The 19,987-nt window shown below is 37.0% G+C and overlaps 2 protein-coding genes across 2 annotated transcripts; both read left to right on the top strand.

Moving 5' to 3' along the window:
- Positions 1-4,385: 4,385 nt before the first annotated feature.
- LOC122023646 (3-oxoacyl-[acyl-carrier-protein] synthase II, chloroplastic-like) lies at positions 4,386-11,893 on the top strand. Its single transcript, XM_042581874.1, has 13 exons — positions 4,386-4,887; positions 5,549-5,754; positions 5,911-6,114; positions 6,266-6,376; positions 6,466-6,561; positions 6,639-6,684; positions 6,766-6,845; positions 8,313-8,381; positions 8,473-8,557; positions 8,652-8,806; positions 8,901-8,981; positions 11,476-11,535; positions 11,650-11,893. The coding sequence occupies exons 1-13, from the start codon at positions 4,569-4,571 to the stop codon at positions 11,764-11,766; spliced, it is 1,629 nt and encodes a 542-aa protein (XP_042437808.1). The 5' UTR covers positions 4,386-4,568; the 3' UTR covers positions 11,767-11,893.
- Positions 11,894-17,813: 5,920 nt separating this feature from the next.
- LOC122025648 (FCS-Like Zinc finger 14-like) lies at positions 17,814-18,811 on the top strand. Its single transcript, XM_042584485.1, has 2 exons — positions 17,814-18,310; positions 18,418-18,811. Exons 1-2 carry the CDS (start codon positions 17,820-17,822, stop codon positions 18,575-18,577), a joined length of 651 nt encoding a protein of 216 aa, XP_042440419.1. The 5' UTR covers positions 17,814-17,819; the 3' UTR covers positions 18,578-18,811.
- The last annotated feature ends 1,176 nt before the right edge of the window (positions 18,812-19,987 follow it).

Consider the following 19,987-nt stretch of genomic DNA (forward strand, 5'->3'; position numbering starts at 1 on the left):
TATGCTGACTAATAGATTCATTGAATTATTAGTGGACCTGGACAATTAAACCTTTAAAATCAGCTACTGAAATTTGGCATTTATTACTAGTTTAATTCTAAAGAATTAGGAATCTCACCAAGAAGCTAATGGCACCATTACTGACTTCCTCTCATTGACTACTAAGAATAAATAATACATAAAATGAATAAATAAATCAAGGAATTATACATTTTAATTTCGCTATGGAAAGTAGGAAATATCTACTTATTTTTCGTATTGTGCGTGTTTAACTTGTTGGCTATCTTTCTCTCACTTTCGTATGGTCCCTTTCATTAATTACGTTAACTTGTTGACCACATTACTTTAAACATAAACAAAACTTGATTTTTTTTAGGAATATTGAAAAACACTATAAAAAAAGTAGGGAGAGTTGCCTCGTTTTCATCGATTTCTACCGGTGGATTGGAGATTCATTAGTCATGCAACTAACGTTGAATGCCCTTCATTTGACTACCTAAAAAAAAGAAAGACAATAAAGTTAATAATTTTATTTTAGTCGAGTTCAATTTTCCATTAAATTAATTCAAATCAAGTTGATTGAACTATGATAACATAGTTTAAGATTTTATCAAATTTTTACTCGTACATAATTTATCTCCAAAGTTAATAAACTAATTCAAATCATGTATGGCTCGGTGTGGGAGTTCACTTCGATTAGACATACAGCTCTCCCTCCACTCCCATCAAAGTACTCTTCAAGGCCACTAGCAGTAAGCTCGAGCCTATCAGAGTCATGTTTGAATCTATTCGTTGGATTGCTATGTGTATATTAAGTATTAACCTTTTTTTTGAAAAAAAAATCATATGAATTATTAATTTATATACACATGACCACCAATAAATATGATTCAAACACTATTCTTATCGGTAGGATTGAACTTACCGCTACTATCCTCTGAAATTTCCACGAATAGATAATCCTTCAATTGGTTATCTCAATTTTTTTAATAATTTATATATTAATACTATAAGAAGTTTTCATGGACACCATCCGAATAAATTAAAAAATACAAATTGATATTGACGGACGGCCCGACGTCAAAAATAACTTCTCCAATATAATATATTCTGAATGAGATTCACTGCGTCTCACCATTTTCCTTGCACCGTAGCTCGGGTCTCAATCGATGATTTCAAAGTACCTATTAAGGTTTGGTGAAATTAAATGCACGAATTGCCATGCATTAAATGTGATATCGCGATATGTTATATTGTATTAAATGATTTGACCCATGGGAATTGAAGTGACATTCTTACCCATACATTGAAAACATTGCAACATGAGATCCACCGCGCCAACCATATAAATCTAAAGCATTAGGTCTGTCTCCAGGATGTAGCACAGACGGTGGACGCATGGTATCTCTGACGTAATGATCAGGGGTTGATTTTCAGGAACTAACGATCTGAGGTTTATCCCGCCATGCGCCTATGGCCTGTGTACCTACATGAACCTCCCTCCATATCCGTGGGGTCGGCACTAGGGGGGCCGCTAAGGTAGCGGATCTACCTCTAAAGCATTAGGACTACGTTTGGTTGGACGTAATGTAATTGAGCTTGTAATGTAATTAAATTTGTAATATAATATAATCTTAATTACATTATTACGTTTGGTAATGAAATGTATGTAATATTTGATTATAAAGATGATTACATTCTTTTGTTTGGTATCCATTATTTTTATAAGGAATGTAATTCGTATTATTATAAAATGATAAAAATATCCTACGACTTCTACCGACGGGCGCTACATCTCTGTTGGAGCTTGCGGTGGCCTCACCGGCCGTCGGCTGCCGGCCGCCGACGGTTGCCAGTCGCTGGCTGTCGACGATTGCCGATCGCCGGCCATCGGCGGTCGCCGACGCCCGCCGATCGTCAGCCGCTGGTGGACGGTGGCAGTGGCGACGGGCGAAGATGGGCGACGACAGACTAAGGATATATTTGACATTCAAATTTTTTATTAAAAGGTGACTTCGTAATGTAATTGGATTACAATGTGTTTGTTTTGCAATTACAAAACTTTATTACATTTTGTAATCCAGATTATATTACATTACAAGTTAAAAATGAAACCAAACAAAATAATCAACCTTGTAATGCAATCTGGATTATATTACAAGACAAATTACATCCTACTAAACACAGCCTAGGTGTTTTTGGTACCGTAAACACATAGTTTAATGTTATTTAATTCAATTTTTAAAATGCTCGTTTTGAAAAACTAAAATTTAAAAAACAAAAAATTTGAAATTTTTTTAATCCCTAAATCATATAAAAACCTCGTGCTTTCCTCCGTCTATTGACGTGCTCGGACAGAACTACTCTCTCAACCTGAAATCCACCTCTACCATCTGTACTTAAGTTTTTTTTGAATCCCCTTCTTGTGCAAAAAGAGAGCGTTCATTGGAGTAACAAGGGATTTCAAAAGTGTCAACATATAAGTCTAACAGCAGCTTGATTCGAGCGTCACAACAAACAACGAGCGCCAGTGACACAGGTATCTAGTCAGCCAGATTTGTAATTTCTTTCGACTAGACTTGAGAGAGATGTCTGTAAAATGATGAGTAAGCTAGAGCCTCTAAGTCGGATCAAAGTCCAAGATGCCTACTAACATAGCAATCAAAGTCAAGGAGTATTAGATCAATACATATCATTGTCTCAATTGAGTGGTCAGCCGATTAGATCCTTTAGCCGATTGGACCCTAAGCACCTCAGTATGGGGGGTTTCGAGTTGAGTCAATACCCTCCAAAGCAAAGTCTTCTTCATCACTCGGGCTACCATCATTAATTATTTCGACCGAGTCATCTAGCCGAGTGGATTTATAATCAGATCGAACAAACTGAACACTTGGTCTTATCAAATTCAATGGTCAAATTGAGCAATAGTCGATCGGCTTTACGAAAGACTCGGTTGGCTTGCCATATGAGCATATTGTGGGTTCCTCAACATAACAACCTCACTTGTTTTTTTTGACATTTTGTGTTATGGAGGACAGAGAATATTCTGTATGCAAACTGTATATTAGAATCTTTCAGTCTGCCAAACGCATGGATTATGCGTCCATTTTAGAAAAGGTGTCAGAACATTTTTACGATTTGTCCTTTTTTAAAAGTGCTTTGAGATTCGTGTATAGACAAACAGTAATACTATAAAAAGGGATCTCGATTTATAGACGCAAATATGCGATGCTACGTAATTTTACACACTCGTAGCCAATGTTCATCCTATTGTTCACATACTCGACTCGATCATTGACTTGAGCGTTAGAGTGTCTACGCCGGAGGCCCCTTCCTTGATCCGATCACTAACGCTCCTTTTGACACACAGGATCTCTCAGAGTCATTTTTAACTAGATCAGATTCTTCACATAGTTAACATTAGAGCCACTTCCCCAGCCAATCATTTTCTCCGCTTTCGAACAGGATAAAAATCCATTAATCAATCAAACAAATTTTAAAATATAAAAATTTTAAATAATAAAATAAATTTAAATTAAGAGTATGATAATATCTAAATAAATTATATTCAAACTAACCCAGCTCAAGTAAAAAAGAAAAATTTAAAATTAAGCTAAACTTAAATTTGAAAAAGATAAAGTATTACCTCGGCTTGAATTCTTTACGACCTAATATTAACCGTCACCAAAACATCCATTCCCTATCTTTATTTCACTTCATTGCGCATCCTTCTTACTTGCCAAGCGTCCCTACCACTTCTTTAAAGACGTTTTAAAACGACTTCACTTGCTCTCCTCCATCCCTAATTCATTTTTATTATAAAGAGATAGTCTCCTATATAAACCATTTGTCATATCATTGTCACTTGAAATATCTATCCTAATATTTCTATGAACAAATAACTATACCACACTCTTTGTGTTAACCATTCTTGTTTGGGTGACCAAACAATCGTGTGTTTCTTACTCATCAATAATATACAATTAGGAGCAAATTTAACATTCTGTAATTACCAAGTGTGCACAATTACTTTCTCATAGTTTATCACTAATTATGGTTTCTTCTCCCGCGTGTTAGGAATAATTAGTAATTGTCCTAATAAATCTTAGGATTAATTTTTAACAGATAAAAAAATATTTTATTGGTCAACTCATACCCGCTTCTTTAAAATTTAAACCACTCAAAAATAATTTTAAATGTCTTTTTTTCCGTTTTTGAAAATAGTTTTTTTAGTGGTGAGCCGATGAGGGAAAAGATACCGTAGGCATAAATTTCCTGCATTATAGTTTTTTTTTTCTTATCATTTATTTATTTTTATAGGAAACAATTTAAGTTTCTCTATTATTTTGTCGTGTGGGGCCGTTTTGGCTATCGCACGGTTTCTATCTCCTCCTCCTCCTCCTCCTCCTCCTCCACTGGACCAACAAAACAACTCTTCGCCATCATCCCCAACCTCTCCGCCTTCTCTCTATATAAGCTAAACCCTTCTCTCTCTTCCTTTCCAGTTTCCAATTCTCGATCGTCTCTCTCTCTCTCTTCCTCTAAATAGTTGTCGGAGCCTCGCTGCAATGGCAGGCGCGGCCGTGGCCTCGCCCCTCGGCTCGTGGATTGCCACGGCGGCGTCGGTGTCCTCCTCAGCCTGCGACCAGGATCGCCTCGCCAGGTCTCATCGGAGGAGGCCGGTGGCGATCTCCTCCCACTCCCCCCTACGAGGATCGAAGATCCAGGCCATTTCTAGCTCCTTCGACCCGTGTTTATGCGACTTCCGCTCCTCCGGCGTCGCTGCCCTTCGTGCCGATAGCCGCATCTCGCTTCTCTTTGGATTTCAGAGAGTCGAATGCTACCCAGCGCCGCGAAGAGCCGCCCGCCACCCCGCCGCTGCATCTGGTATCCGCAACCGACAACACTGATTTATTTATTTATTTATTTGATGTTAACTCGAGTCTATTGCTTTGTTATTATCCCATATAATATATCTTGGCCCTCTTAATTTGTTGGATACGTTCTGAGAATCGCTAGAGAGTTATTAACGATATCAGAGATCTGGGTTTGTGATTGGTTGGTGTACATGATTTGGTGTGACATTGATTGGATGTGGAACTCCTGACTAATTTTAACTTAAGGGTTTCAGTAGCGAAAATAAACCAACTAAGATTCGCTCTTTTGTTTGACATGTAGAGAAACTAAGCAATTGAACCTTGCTTGCTTTATGCATATGATTTATCGGCCATTGTTTGCACATTTGTTTGAGTAGACTTTTGTAAGACTTGAATGTAAACTGGATGCTCAACTAAGTTTTCCAAGGATTGTCAGATTTCGTATTTCTTCCAGTTCGGTACTTGCTATGAAATACTATCATGATTTTCTTCCAAAAGTGGGAAATGAATAACTATGGCTTTAGGACAACGGGCAAGGGTTGCTTTATTTCAGAAGAGGGCAAACTGCATGTCAGTGTATGCCAATTACCAAATAGTTAAAACTTGTTAAGCAACGGAGCAATGAGTGTCATATTTGTGATAGTCACTAATATACTGTAACCGGGTTGCAGGAAAAACAATGGCTGTTGCCTTGGAACCAACTAAGGAACTTGGCGAGAAGAAAAGTAAGCATATGAAACAAAGGAGGGTTGTTGTGACAGGTATGGGCGTGGTTAGTCCTCTAGGCCATGATCTAGACGTCTTCTACAATAACCTTCTTGAAGGCATTAGTGGCATAAGTGAGATTGACACATTTGATTGCTCCAATTATCCCACGGTATTTTTCTCTTAAGCAAATGATTTGTCAAAGTTCCACAATATATAGAAAGCAATTATCTAAAATATCTCAATATACTATTTTGAAAATTGGTTTGCCTGTGAGGGTTCAAAACAGACTGCTTTGTTAGGTTGCTGATAAAAGATTATTTTGTAGAGAATTGCAGGGGAAATCAAATCCTTTTCTGCAGAAGGGTGGGTGGCTCCCAAGTTTTCAAGAAGGATGGACAAGTTCATGCTCTATTTACTTACTGCAGGGAAAAAAGCCCTAGAGGATGGTGGAGTCACAGAAGAGGTCATGAACCAGTTTGAGAAAACAAGATGTGGTGTGCTGATTGGGTCTGCAATGGGTGGAATGAAAGTATGTGTCTTAACATGCATCTGAAACCCCTAAGAAAGTTCTAAGAAATTAATGATGTCTCCCATACCCTTTAAACAATTTTCTCTGTTATTTATAGCATTTACATTATTTGACCTTCAAAAAATCATAGCCCTTATATTTAAAATTATAGGTTTTTAATGATGCAATTGAGGCTTTGAGAGTCTCGTACAAGAAGATGAACCCATTCTGTGTACCTTTTGCAACTACAAACATGGGATCTGCCATGCTTGCGATGGATCTGGTCTGACCAAGTATCCTTGTCAGAAATTGGAAGTTTGTATAGAAATGTTTTAAATACTTCTAATTTTACCTTGGGTTTTTTGTCCTTAGGGATGGATGGGTCCTAATTATTCAATTTCTACTGCTTGTGCAACTAGCAACTTCTGCATTCTAAATGCAGCAAATCATATTATACGAGGTGAAGCAGTAAGTTTCTCACTTCTGCCATTGTTTATTATGAAAGTTCAAAGTTCATGCATCCATATGCTCTCCATATATTGCAGGATGTGATGCTTTGTGGTGGATCTGATTCTGCCATCATACCTATTGGTGCGGCAACTCATCTTAAGGCCAACCGCTTTATGCATTATATTCATCACACTAACTATATGCATGTTAATGTCCTTGCAGGGATAGGTGGTTTTGTAGCATGCAAAGCACTTTCTCAAAGAAATACTGATCCGACTAAAGCCTCACGCCCTTGGGATGTTGTATGTCTATGTTACTCATTTTCTTTTCTATCTTTGAATTTCCTGAATATCAGAAAGTTAGCTCCTGGGTAACTTTTGCTTTCCATTTTATTGGGTCTTGATCATGTTCTAGTGTTCCACACCTGTTCTGGTTTTATACAAAGCCACAAACTGTTCTTGTTCAGATATGCTCACAAAAGTTAAGTAATCATGTACAAATATTTACTATTATGTTTTTATTCATGTAGCTTTGAAGTCGCCGTTGTCTCAACTATTTGGGGCTCAACTATGCAGAGTGGATCTTATCCCTCCATTGAACCTTATGCAAAACAAAACTAGTATTAATACTCAAATCAATTAAATGATTCTTTTTATATTAACTAAAGTTGTTCTTTGTTCTTTCTCTATCTCTTGCCCTTCCAACTAGTTTAACTATTCTAATTATAAAACTATATCAGTTTCTAAATATGCCCTTTATCATCTCAATCTTTTTTCTTTTTTGTTTTTCATTTTATCATCTCTTGAAGACACCTATTTATGGTCAGATTGTATTTTAGGCATCATCTATGGATCAAAATGTAGAAGACTAGTAGAACAATATCATTGTTTGTGTAGGATTATGTTAGTATAGTAGACAATAAATCATCTAGTGAACAAACTAAAGGAAGCCTGGTAATGTGGAGTCTAGGGAAGGGTCTATTGTATGCAATCTTACCATACTTTGCAAGAGGTTATTTTTGAGACTCGAACCCGTGACTTCTAGGTCACGTGGTAGCAACTTCACCATTGCACCAAGGCTCCCCTTCATCTAGTGAACAAACATGATTAGAAATTTTTAATGAAGTGTTGAATGTTGTATATTTATGAAATTTGGCTTATTTATTTAGTTATTATTTCCTATCTCAGATCCATGAACCTATAGGTGGAACCAAGCACAAGTATGTAGCACATTCTTATCATGAATTTAAGAAGATAAAAAGATACACACAAACATAGTGGGTTGCTTATTAAAATTTTGCTTTTAAGAAAATTATTTTAAACTCCAATAGATTTCAGTTTGTTTACAATATATCTTGGGATAATCATAAATAAATAAAACCGAACCGTATATATATATATATATAGCATTATATTAAAATTGTTTACCATTTGGTTTGGTTCAATCTGATTAGAAGTTTATTGATTGATTTGGTTTGTTTTATAAGTTTATTAGTTTTGGTTTAGTGCAAATTATAAATTTACTGATTTTTATTTCAGTTTTATTATATTTAAAAATCTATTGATTGGTTCAGTTGGATTTACAAGTTTATTGGGTTTCGTATAGTTTTACTTTGGAAATTTCATACATATCAGTTTGTTGTAGTTTGAAAATTTTCTGATAAACTGATAAATTGAACCATACATATGTTTGGTGCTTTACCAAAAGAAACATCCTGGTTGGTGGTCATGTAAACCTAATTCTTTGTTCTTGTTTTAAATGGTCATTAGGATCGTGATGGATTTGTTATGGGGGAAGGGGCTGGTGTGCTACTTCTGGAAGAACTAGACCATGCTAAGGTTAGAAGGATGATTCATTCATATTTTCAAATTCATAATTTTATCTCTTTTCTTTCAGCTGTCATTGTTTATGTTTCCTTTGATCTTGCAGCAAAGAGGAGCAAAAATCTATGCTGAGTTTTTAGGTGGAAGCTTCACTTGTGATGCATACCACATGACAGAGCCACATCCTGAAGGTAACTACATTTTTTGTTTGAATGCATACATGGCATGCTACCTCTAGTGTCTGTTTATTTATTCATTAACATTCTAACGGCCATGTTAAATCAGGTACTGGTATTATTCTTTGCATAGAGAAGGCACTATCAGAATCAGGAGTATCCAGAGAGGATGTTAACTACATAAATGCTCATGCAACATCTACACCAGCTGGTGATTTAAAAGAATATGAAGCTCTTATCCGATGTTTTGGAAAGAACCCTAAGGTGTGTGATTTAAAAGAATATCAGCTCATATATTGTTTCAGCAAGAACCCTTAGGTACGTGATTAATATCATGCATGAATTATGGAAATTGCAGCTGAGAGTGAACTCAACAAAGTCTATGACTGGTCACCTGTTAGGCGCTGCTGGTGCAGTGGAAGCAGTTGCTGTTGTACAGGTAAAATTTTCTGGCTTTCCTTGTCCTTTGAAGTTTGACCTCTGAATCTCTCAAATTTTTGTATTTCATGCTGAGTGCTTGTCAGATTGCATATTCATGCACATTTAACTTTCACAAATTTTGTGTGGATATGATGTAGCACCAACATGAACAAATCTCACATAGAGACAATAATTCATAAAATAGAACATTTTATTAACCAAAAGATAATTTACAAAAGGGCTTGGGCTCTTTTAATAGAAGACTTAAAGAGGCTAGTTTTCTTAACTAGTTCTTATAAGAACAAGGTCTAATTTACTCCAATAAATATAACAAACCTTTTAAATCTTATTAGCAACTTTTAAAAATTTAAAATTTGGAAGTAAAACTAACCCTAAAACTAAATACTAAATTTGTATACTGCATTATTCTCCCCAAGTAAAACTTAATCTTGGTGAATGAGATGGAAGCAAGAAGATCAAACTTGGTGATAGTTAACATGAATACAAAGTAGATGGCCATGAGGCGACTTTAGGGAAGATGGCTCTAGCACTTGTTGTTGGATCTCTAAATATTTAAGAACAATTTAATGAAGTTCATCTTCAATGATCCAATTGTCTATATCTGAGAGCTCCAACAGACCAAGTACCTTGTAGTGTTCCCATTGGTAGATAACAATGTTTGTATCAAGTATGCTTTGAATTAGGGAGTCACGTAGTCAAGGGAAGAATGTGTACTAAAACTATAGGAGTGTATAGGAGCATGATCTGCGGCAAATCAATAGTCAAAGGAGATGACTCAAATGCCCCTCAACATGGTTTGTCTATTGTCTACATTGAAAATGGGATCAATGTTAAATTTGACTGACATATCAATAACATGTGATAGTGTACATTTTTCTAGCCATAAGAAAGGGACCAAGTAGGATGGACTTGACATTTTTAAAAGAGCTTTAGGGGAAACGTTCAAGGCAATGTGAACAAAAATATAGTCTCCTATATACTCTATCAATGTCGATTTTGGTGCGTTTCATTACTCTAGTGAACAAAAGCTAATATAGTCTCTCTGAATATCAGCTTGAATCTCTCGAATGTGCTAAGCAAAACTCTTAGCAAACTCAAAAGAGTGGGAGTGTGACATGTAGAAGAATCATATCAATAGGTTGACAATCTTTAGACCTATAGATGACTTCGACAGGGCATCTACTCTATTAATTTATAGGAAAATTTGACAGCAAGTAAAAAATAAAATCTTAAATCCTTGATTTCTTAAGCACATTTGAGCCCATCTTAAATTTTCATTTGTATAATTTGAGAATTATGATATAATTTTTGTCTCTTGTATATGCAGTTACATTTTGATCTATTTCCTTTAAGCAAGTTGATATCTTCCAATTAAGAGGATATTTGCAATGTTCCATAAACTTTTTCTTTTTTTTGCCAACATACTCTTCTCTGAAAATTATCTAATGTGCTTCTCAATAGTGAGTCCCTTCACTTTGTTATTAAGAACTACGTGTTAGAGACTTCTGATTTGGTTCAGAATTTTAATTATGGTTGTTTGAAGAACAAATAATTCTCGTACATCCCTGAGGGATATATACCAGTAGTCCAGTACAATGTGCTTCTAAGGTGACTAAGAACGTGGATTGAGTTGTAAATCCTTGCACAGGAATATATTATTCAGATTGAGCTTATACTCTTTCCTTATATGGCTTAGCTTCAGAGGTGGGGCATTTACATATGACCGAAAGGCAAATAGGCCTGTTTTGCATTCATGCTGGTTTGGAAACATGTCATAAATGTTGCATAGTTCCAAACAGTAGTAACTGAAGGAAAAGTTAATTTGATGATGGAAAGAAGTTTTGGTATCGCAAAAACTGCCATTAAAATTGGTATGTTTGTATATTTCCTCATAAATACAAAAGCTTAGCAAAGAACTCTGTGCTTGTACTGGGCTTTTTTTGCATTGGAATCCATGAGATAGTTGAAATCAAGTCAGTACCAGGCTCTAGATGTGTCAAAACCCAGGTGCATGAACAGATCTAGTTGCCACAATTTGTTCATATTGGACAGTCTACTATTTTTGGATGATAGCCTGTACTTCCATTTTCATTGTCTTTCTTGTTGAATTTAAGTCCTCACTTAGTGCTGTACCTGCAAAAGATTGTGATATTATTACATTGGATACATGTGCAAACCAGATTGTCTGAGGATGTATACCAAACAAGCTCTTTATCACACATAAGTTCATATGACATTGTTCTTAAAGCAATCAAGAAAAACATGTAGTTTTAGTGGTTTGTGCTATTCTAATGATTTTTTTTTTTTTCAAAAATATGCCGTCTTTTCTTTTCCACAGAAATGTGCCTGCAAGATGCATAGATAATCATGAACTTAAAATGGTTACCACTGAGAAGTTTGTGGTTTCTTGTTCCTCAAACTTTTGACAGATGATGTATCATGCCTCTGTAGCTTTCTTTACTATTTAAACATAACTTTCGGCCATTTTGCAGACTATTCGAACAGGTTGGGTTCATCCAAACATTAATCTGGACAATCCTGAGAAAAGCGTGGTATGTTTTTTAGAGTATAGATATGGCACTAATCTCTATTGCTTTAGGCGGGCATGTTATCCATCTACATTACTAAAGATTGAATGTGGAGTTCCTTTTTTTTCTTAAATTCAGGACACGAATTTGCTAGTGGGGTCAAAAAAGGAGAGATTAGATGTGAAGGTAGCACTATCTAATTCCTTCGGCTTTGGCGGGCACAACTCATCCATCCTGTTCGCTCCCTACAAGTAATCATAACTCATGGCTTAAAGCAAATGTTCTAAAAAGTCTGATTAATATCCTCATATATTTTCTGCACTGTAGGTGCATTCTCGTTTTTGATATTGTTTTGAAGTAATATATATGCTGGGTTCATCTTTTTCCTGTATGTAAAATGCTGGGCGCTGTGCTTTGTTTTATTCGGTAGCCCACACTGATACCTTACCCTCGCTCAAAAGTTTTCTTGATTTAGGACAAGCATTTCATAATAGAATAGTAAGTGAATACAATCGAAAGAAGCATACTGAAGAAAGGACAATGTTTTATGACCTGGACTAAGGTGACACGACTACATAAGAGTCCTATAATATATCCAATCTCAACCTATTTTAATGAAGAGAATCTTAATCTGTATAATATAATATCAAAATATCATGTAAAACAAACCATTTCCAAGCATTATCTTCAATATAATTCAATTCACTACTTGTTAAATGACAAAAAGGCTTACCTGGAGTTGGAAGAGCATGTTACACGAGTTCATAGGAAATGAGCCCCATGAGGATTAAACAATGTGCTGCATGATCACACCCTGAGCAAATTGGTAGATTAGTTAGCCCACCAGAAAATTATATTTAAACAGAAGGAGGGGGTTATAATTGATAACAACATCAAGAAGCTGAAAACTTGGCTAAGATTCCTATCTCAATGAATTTTCCATCATGATAATAATTTTAAATTTTGTGCATGAAATTAGATACAAATAAGTCCTTAATGTTCAATTTACTTCATTTTCAAAGTTTTTTTAAGTTTTATTTTTTAATTGATGGATTGAGATGTCACATCCAATCCAATTGTGCAAACAGCCCAATGTCCACCACTTGGTTTGCTTCTTTAGAAAAAATAATAATAAATGCCACCAAAAATTAAAATAATATTTATTTTTCTTTATGTCATTTTCACTTGCTAAACTGTTGTTGATGCCTTTGGTTTTCTTCCAAAACCACTTAATGGCTTTATTTGTCGGCTTTATCCGTCATCAATCCTATTACTTTCATATACACTAAAACTGGATTTATATAAATTCAAAAATAGCACGTTACAATCAACGTGTTCATAATTTTTTAGGAGGGGACCATGGATGATAATTTTTCTCACAGATTTGGACTCAACGGGAAAATCTTAAAACGGAAATGGATTCGGAAATTTTTTTTTGGATTTGAAATTGGGTTAGGGGAATTGTTCGGATTCAAGTTGGGAGCAGGTATGAGGATGTTATTGTCACGTCTCAGGTAGTCCTTGTCAGAAGAAATTTTGACAACATCTCTCATGTACGGGTGACAATCTAACACTTCCTACAACAATCCAGATACCTCGGCCAAGACGATCGGAACATATGTATAAATAATAAGCATGATAGTAAACAAACCAAACTAAAACAATGATACGGAAATCATCTCAATATTCCTACTCAACTACACCCATAAAGCTCAAAACTTATATCCTACTCAACTACATCCATAAAACACAAATCACATTGATGCAAATAAAAGTAACTCACCTCTTCTGCCGTCCAGGCAGACATGTAGCAGAACATATCTAAATAAAATCCAACGATAATAAAGGACCATACAAGATCCAAGTACCAAAATCCAGAACAAGTCTACAACACAATTTAGATAGTATAATAAGAAAAAACAAAAGATAAAACACACATCCTTGTGATCTGCAGGGGGACTAGCGATTGGAACTCTTCGGACAACCTTAACCTGAAAATAGTAATAACAACGGGGTGAGTCAACTCTTCAGCGGGTAACTACTGACATGTATAATAAGAAATAACTAATAGCAATAATTATGCGTACAGTCTCCTGATATAGGTATGATAAATGCAAACTGAAATAAACAGAAGAAAAATTGTACTAACCATGACCTGGTATAGAGATAAAAAGGTCATCAGACCGAGAGTATCATAAATCATTTATGCATGTCAAACATATGCATCCACCAAATATGCAACATATAAGTGCAGCAAACACAAGCAATAAATGCATCAATGCATATGATGTCAATGACATGTCCTGGTCACCCATACTGCCAGTCAACCATCTCACACACGATGGTGAGACCGAGTGGGTAGGGCTGTGACAACCGTACACTCTGCCATCACTGCTCCTGATGAGTGACCGAGTGAACGGGATGCTGTCGGAGTACACCTATCCTCCTACCCCAAATCATAAGTGGGGGAGCTCAATGCTCTCATCTCCCTTAGCAAGTCTAGAGGAGGGATCCCTACCGGCTACCACGCTGCGTTACACTACCCATGAGCGGACCAACGGAGCCAAACAGAGCAAAACTGTCTGCCGGCTACCACGCTGCGTCTCCAGACCAGTGGAGCCTAACAGAACAGAACTGTCTGCCGGCTACCACGCTGAGTCGCTGGATCAGCGGTGCCTAACAGCAGAACTGCCACACACCCTGTCTAACATACCACTAACCCATGAGTGGTGGTGTGTGCAGATCTATGTAACTGGCGATGTGCTCAACAATAATGAAGTCGACTATCACACAACATGCAATCATGCGAGATGGTGCATGACACTAAGCATGGAAATATCCTGATCCCGTCCATCTCTACATAATGTGTACCATAGGATAAATGTACCAAATTAATGGTCTGGGTACACAAGTCAGATAAGGTATAAAATTTAGGTCCTGAACATAATAAGTCATGGTTATGTCACTACCCCTATAAACATATATATAATCAGGTGGGTACTAACATGAAATGCAAAACAGGTAAGCAAAATAAGCATGTAACAGGTATCCGGTAGTGACAAACTGATGCAGATATGAAACATAATCATTACTACTTGTTAAAAGTTACTATGCATATCAAATAACATATCTAAAAGATAAGTCAAGGTACCTGCCTCCAATAGAAAGGTCCAATCTGGTCCAAATCTGACATTGAGATGCTCGTCTCGTGTCAAAGTCCTGTGTCACCAATATATATACATTTTTATTTAGCTACAACTCAAATGAATAGCTAAATAAAATCCTTAAGAACAATTTAGGGGAAACCCTAAACCCTAAACCTCAACCTACCTAAAATTAAATCCAACGATTAATTAGGGTTAGTCACCTAATCCCCAATTAATCCATTAGATTAACAATCCAGACCTAAATCAATTATACCAATCATGAAGTCTACCTCATACTTAATTCAAATACATAAATAATATTCATTTCATTACCCTACTCCTTACCTCAATTCACAGCCGCTGTTGCTGTTGGAACAAGGGGCTGCTGGATGGGGTTGTTGTCGGAATCAAGAACAGAGCCACTACTGAAACCAGAAACCCTAATCAGCAATTTCCCTGTCAAACCAAGTACCCCAAACTAACCATCTCACATTCCCCTACCCAAATCAGTGGTTAGAGTTGAGGATTACCTCAGATTTTTGGCAGCTAGGAAAGGATTGCAACTGAATAATTTGTCCAGCAACTCCCACAGGCGGTGGTGGAAGTCTAGGGCACAGACACAAGGGGAAATGAAGAAGTAGGGACCTTGGCTGGCGACGGTTGCTCAGTGTTCATAGCCGGAAGAGGGTCAGCGATGACGGGCAGTAGCGGTGCCGTGATGGAGAAGAAGCAATCGGCGGCCTTGGGCACAGGTGAGGTGGAGACTCGGATGATAGATTCCCGGTGATCTCCAATGCCCGCGACTAGGAGAGGAGAGGGAGGATTCAGCGCTAGGGTTCTTGTGGCCGGTGATCAGCGCGATGGGGGCGATCGGTGACGGAGCGATCAGTGATGGCAGCGATCAACCGAGGATGGCACAGCATGATCGCAAAAGAGAGGGGAACTCGGCAACACCAGATCTCCCCTGGTCGGCGACGTCGAGCTGTGGCGGACGAAGACGATGCAGAGAGGCGCAGAGAGAGGGATTTCGCGAGCAAGAGGAATCGACGCAAGGAGGGGGGCTCGTCCGATGGGTTTTGTATGCACGGGAGAAAGGAACCGACGTTTGTGGTTAGGGCAGATCGAGCGTGAGTTCGACGGGGCACGACGTCGAGAGGCTAGGGCATGCGGGTTCGGCGGGGGAGAAAGAAAAAAAAACAGAAATTAAAAATAAATAAAAAGGAAAATCAATTTTTCCTCGTTAAATGGGGTAACTTAAATAGACTTTTCCAGGGCCCAGTTTTTATCCCCGTAACCGAAGCCATACAGTCTCCTAAAAATTTTGGAAAAATTTCGAAAAATTCCCTTATGGTTATTCACCATTCTTATCTCCGAATCCGTCCCGATACGACATGATAAGAGATGAGGATGAAGATGGGGAAGAGAATTCTATGATATCTTTTTATATTTATTCTCGAGGATGTAATACAGAGATGGAGAGCGGGGATAGGAATTCAATCCCCGCTAGGATAGGAATGATGATTCCTCGATTAGATTAGATGAAGTGGAGATAGAGACAGAGATAAAATTTAAGGGTAGAAATGAAAATGACAAATATGATTCGTCCCATTGTCATTCCTATAAAAAAATCCTTCATCATTAGTATTTATTAAATTGCTTCTCAAAACTTCTTTTATTAAAGAACACTCTGATGTTTTTTTTTTGCATAAGTTTTTTTTATCCCTTTTAAAATTATAAATTTATCTTGCTATTTTAAATCGGGACGTTAATAACTAATTTTGATGAATTTTAAAATTAAATTATATTAATATCTTTTTTACATTGAAAATAAATTTTATATTTATTAGTAATTTTTTAATTATTTTTTATATAAAATATGTATGCTTTAATTTCACATCTTAAAATTGATAATAGAAAAATCTTCTATAAATATCTAGTACTGTTCATATTAGAAAGTATACTTATCTTTTGAATAAACATAAATATAATATTTATTTTTATTATTTTAATATTTGATATAAAAAATTAAATTAATTTTTTATCAGAAAGAGTTTGTATAAAATACACAGGTAATGATTAATTTTAAATTAAATATTTTTGACCTTTAAATGTTGAAAAAAGTGATTTTTGACATTTAAATGTTTAAAATGAAAAATCACTCCAAAAGCTTTTTTTTTTATGAAAAATAAATCTGAAATTTTTTTGTAAATATCAAAAAATTATTATTTCCTTTTTAAAATTCTTAGCTTGTTTTAATAATGTTTTTTCTTTATAAGTATAGAACGGTTGGGCCCCAATCCGGGTCGGTTGAAAATTTTTAAATTCGAATTAGGGTGTTTTCTGATTTTGTTAGAATCGGATTGATATAGATTGATTTGAATTTAATATGTAGTAGAATTTTTAGGATTAAATTAAATTTTATTTTAAAAAATAGGATGCAGAATAAAAATAAAGAATTATATGAAAAATAATTTTAAAAATTATCTTTAATTAAATTATTTGAATTATGAAAGTTGGTTTGATTACCCGTATTTGAATTTAAAAGTTTTAAATTGTATCCTTGTTCGGATTGAATTTGGATTATAATTTTTTTATAAAATTTTTATTTCAATCCATTAGTTTTACGAAATGACACCTAAATTGGCCGCGGTCGACGTCTCCGAGCTCACAGATAGGCGCGTCCATCGAAGGAGGCTGGCCCACCCCTGTCACGTGTCTCCGTCTAATGAGACGTGAAGCATAGAGATTCACGAGACCGACGCGTGGTACGCAGGTGGGTCCCATCTAACACGTCATTGCGATGTTCTCTTCTCGTTATACCGTGGGGATTCTTTAAATGACCAAAGTACCCTCCATTTCTTCCTCCGCAATAATTCACCAGAGGGCAATCGACGCGTGCCGGGCGCTGTACTGCGGTCCCGCCGTCCCCGTCTTACCACAGCTCCCGGCACTGCGACATCTCGCCATCTCCCGGTCGCCATCGAGATGGGCCTCCCCACGCTGCTCGCCCCCAGTTTCAGTCTTAACCGTCGATCATGTACTTCGACGGTCTGGATTTTCCAACGCTTTCTCCCACCTTATTTTTCCTAGACCCTAGTTTTGTACAGCCAATCATCGAGGAGCAATAATGCAGCCGCTTTGATTCCCATGAACAGTAAAATAATGGGTACGATGGGAAAAGAACAAAGCCAGACAAATAGGAAGGCGATGTCTTTAAAGCAGAGTGCAGAAACCCAAATTCCTCCCCCCTTCCCCTTCCTCCTCCTCCTCCTCCCCAATCCTCACTCTCCGTTCGTCGGTCGATCGATCGAGATGGTGCATCCGCCCAAGCCAATCGTCCGGAGGTGGTGGGATCGCGACCGCGGCCGCGTCGGCCTCGGCATCGCCGTGGCCCTCGACCACGACGACGCCGGACCCAGCCCCAGGAAGCTCCACGCCGCGGCGCCGATGATGATCTGTTCGCCGAGAGTGAGATGTGGATCCTCCGCTCCGACCGGCCGCGCTGGGTTTACTGTGGGGTTCTGCGGTGGAGCGAGGGCTCGAGTCGGCGACTCGCCGGTGGCGGTCGCCGAGGAGTCTAGCGCTGCTGACTTCCTCAGCGATTGCTACGTGTGTAGGAAGAAGCTCCACGGCGAAGATATCTTCATGTACAGGTTAAAAAAAAAAACCACTCAAAATTTGTGATCCCCCCCCGACAAATCAGATCTGTTGCCGTACCGATTTCCTTCTAACCGATACACAAATTTTGATTCCGTAACAGAGAGAAGGCGTTCTGTAGCATGGAGTGTCGTTACAAGAAGATGGTGGCCGACGAGTACCAGGAGCAACACGTCTCAAAAGCCCGCAAACGATCGACGGAGATCGCCAGCTCCCCCTGCTCCGGCGGCCAACTCTTCTTTACCGGCATCGTCGTCACATAATTACATACGCAAAAACTGGCAGAAATCATACCCAGGCGGCGAGATCGGGCATCACTTGATGCGTCGATAGATATGAACTTTTCAATTTTGAATTAGATTAATGTTTTTGGGAGTTTCAAAAGGAAACTACGATCAAACGAGAAGTCTAAATTTCCCCCAAATTGAGACTGTAATATCTTCCTCCACCTGTAATTTTTTTACCCCCAAAGAGTGGCTTTAAATTGTATTGAATAACATCTTGAAGTAGGCAAAGTAGCTACAGAAGAGTTCATAGATCTTTTCCTAAGAAAACTAATGTTTATTGCCAACATAATTGTGTAATATTAAACTGGTGAGGATCTTTTGTTGAAGTCCAAGGTAGGACAACTAGATCACCATCTTCGAGACTGACAGTTTTGGCACAGACTTATTTGATTTCATCTTCCATTCTTTCATCTCCACTTCTTTGCATTTGAAATTGGACCACTTGGATTACTTTTATAGATAATCTCTGTTAACGCATGAATGAAAGTAGTCTGTTCATTTTTAAAATCTTTAGTGCCATTTGTCTTACTTTCCTCCAACACAATTTTCCTTTCTTTTTTTCAACTCTTTCCTCTTCCTAATCAAAGTAATATTAATGTTATCGTATATAAAATATTCCAAGAGATCATTTTATAGACTCTACTAATATTTTTTCAACTCTTTCCTCTTCCTAATCATTGAGTCATTAATGCTCCAGTCTATTCCTTTCCTTAGTAAAAATCTTCAAAAATATTCCAATTCTTGCCTGAAGCACTATAAATTTGACTTAAAACATGAATTGTTAACTTCTGTGGTTTAGAGCACTACATCCATGAGTCGAACATTATTCATCTACAACACATTAAATATGTAAACATTAAAAAATATCAAAGTAAAAGATTATAACAAGATTACAGTTATTTAATATCTTCATCTCATTTGTTAGTTTATTTGTTAATTTATTAAAATGATATGTTTCAATCATTTTGTGTAGAAAATTTTAAACCGTAATTAATTTCAAACTATGATAATGATATTGTAATATGTTTCAACCTTTTTTGTTTTCTTTGTTTGAACTCTTTTCACTATCTATTTCCTAGCAGCGTGCTTAGCATTAGACAAATATCCCATCACTACCAATAAACCTTGGAACAAATATCCCATCCTAGCAGCGTGGTTTAGTTAATTGACAATTAGTGACACACTTTTGAAATTTAGAATCAAGAACAAGTTCAATTAAACTTTCCCTTTACTTTCCTTTGCATAAGAAAAAGTCCACTTCCTCGAGATACCATGAAGCATTCTTTTGCGCGCGCATATATACTGGTTGTATTGCAGGTAAAAAAAGTTATCATCTTAACGATCCCTCCTAGCCCCACACATTCTGAAAGGGGATAAATCATAGGA

Source organism: Zingiber officinale, chromosome 9B (genome assembly GCF_018446385.1).
Source record: "Zingiber officinale cultivar Zhangliang chromosome 9B, Zo_v1.1, whole genome shotgun sequence".
Lineage (NCBI taxonomy): Eukaryota > Viridiplantae > Streptophyta > Magnoliopsida > Zingiberales > Zingiberaceae > Zingiber > Zingiber officinale.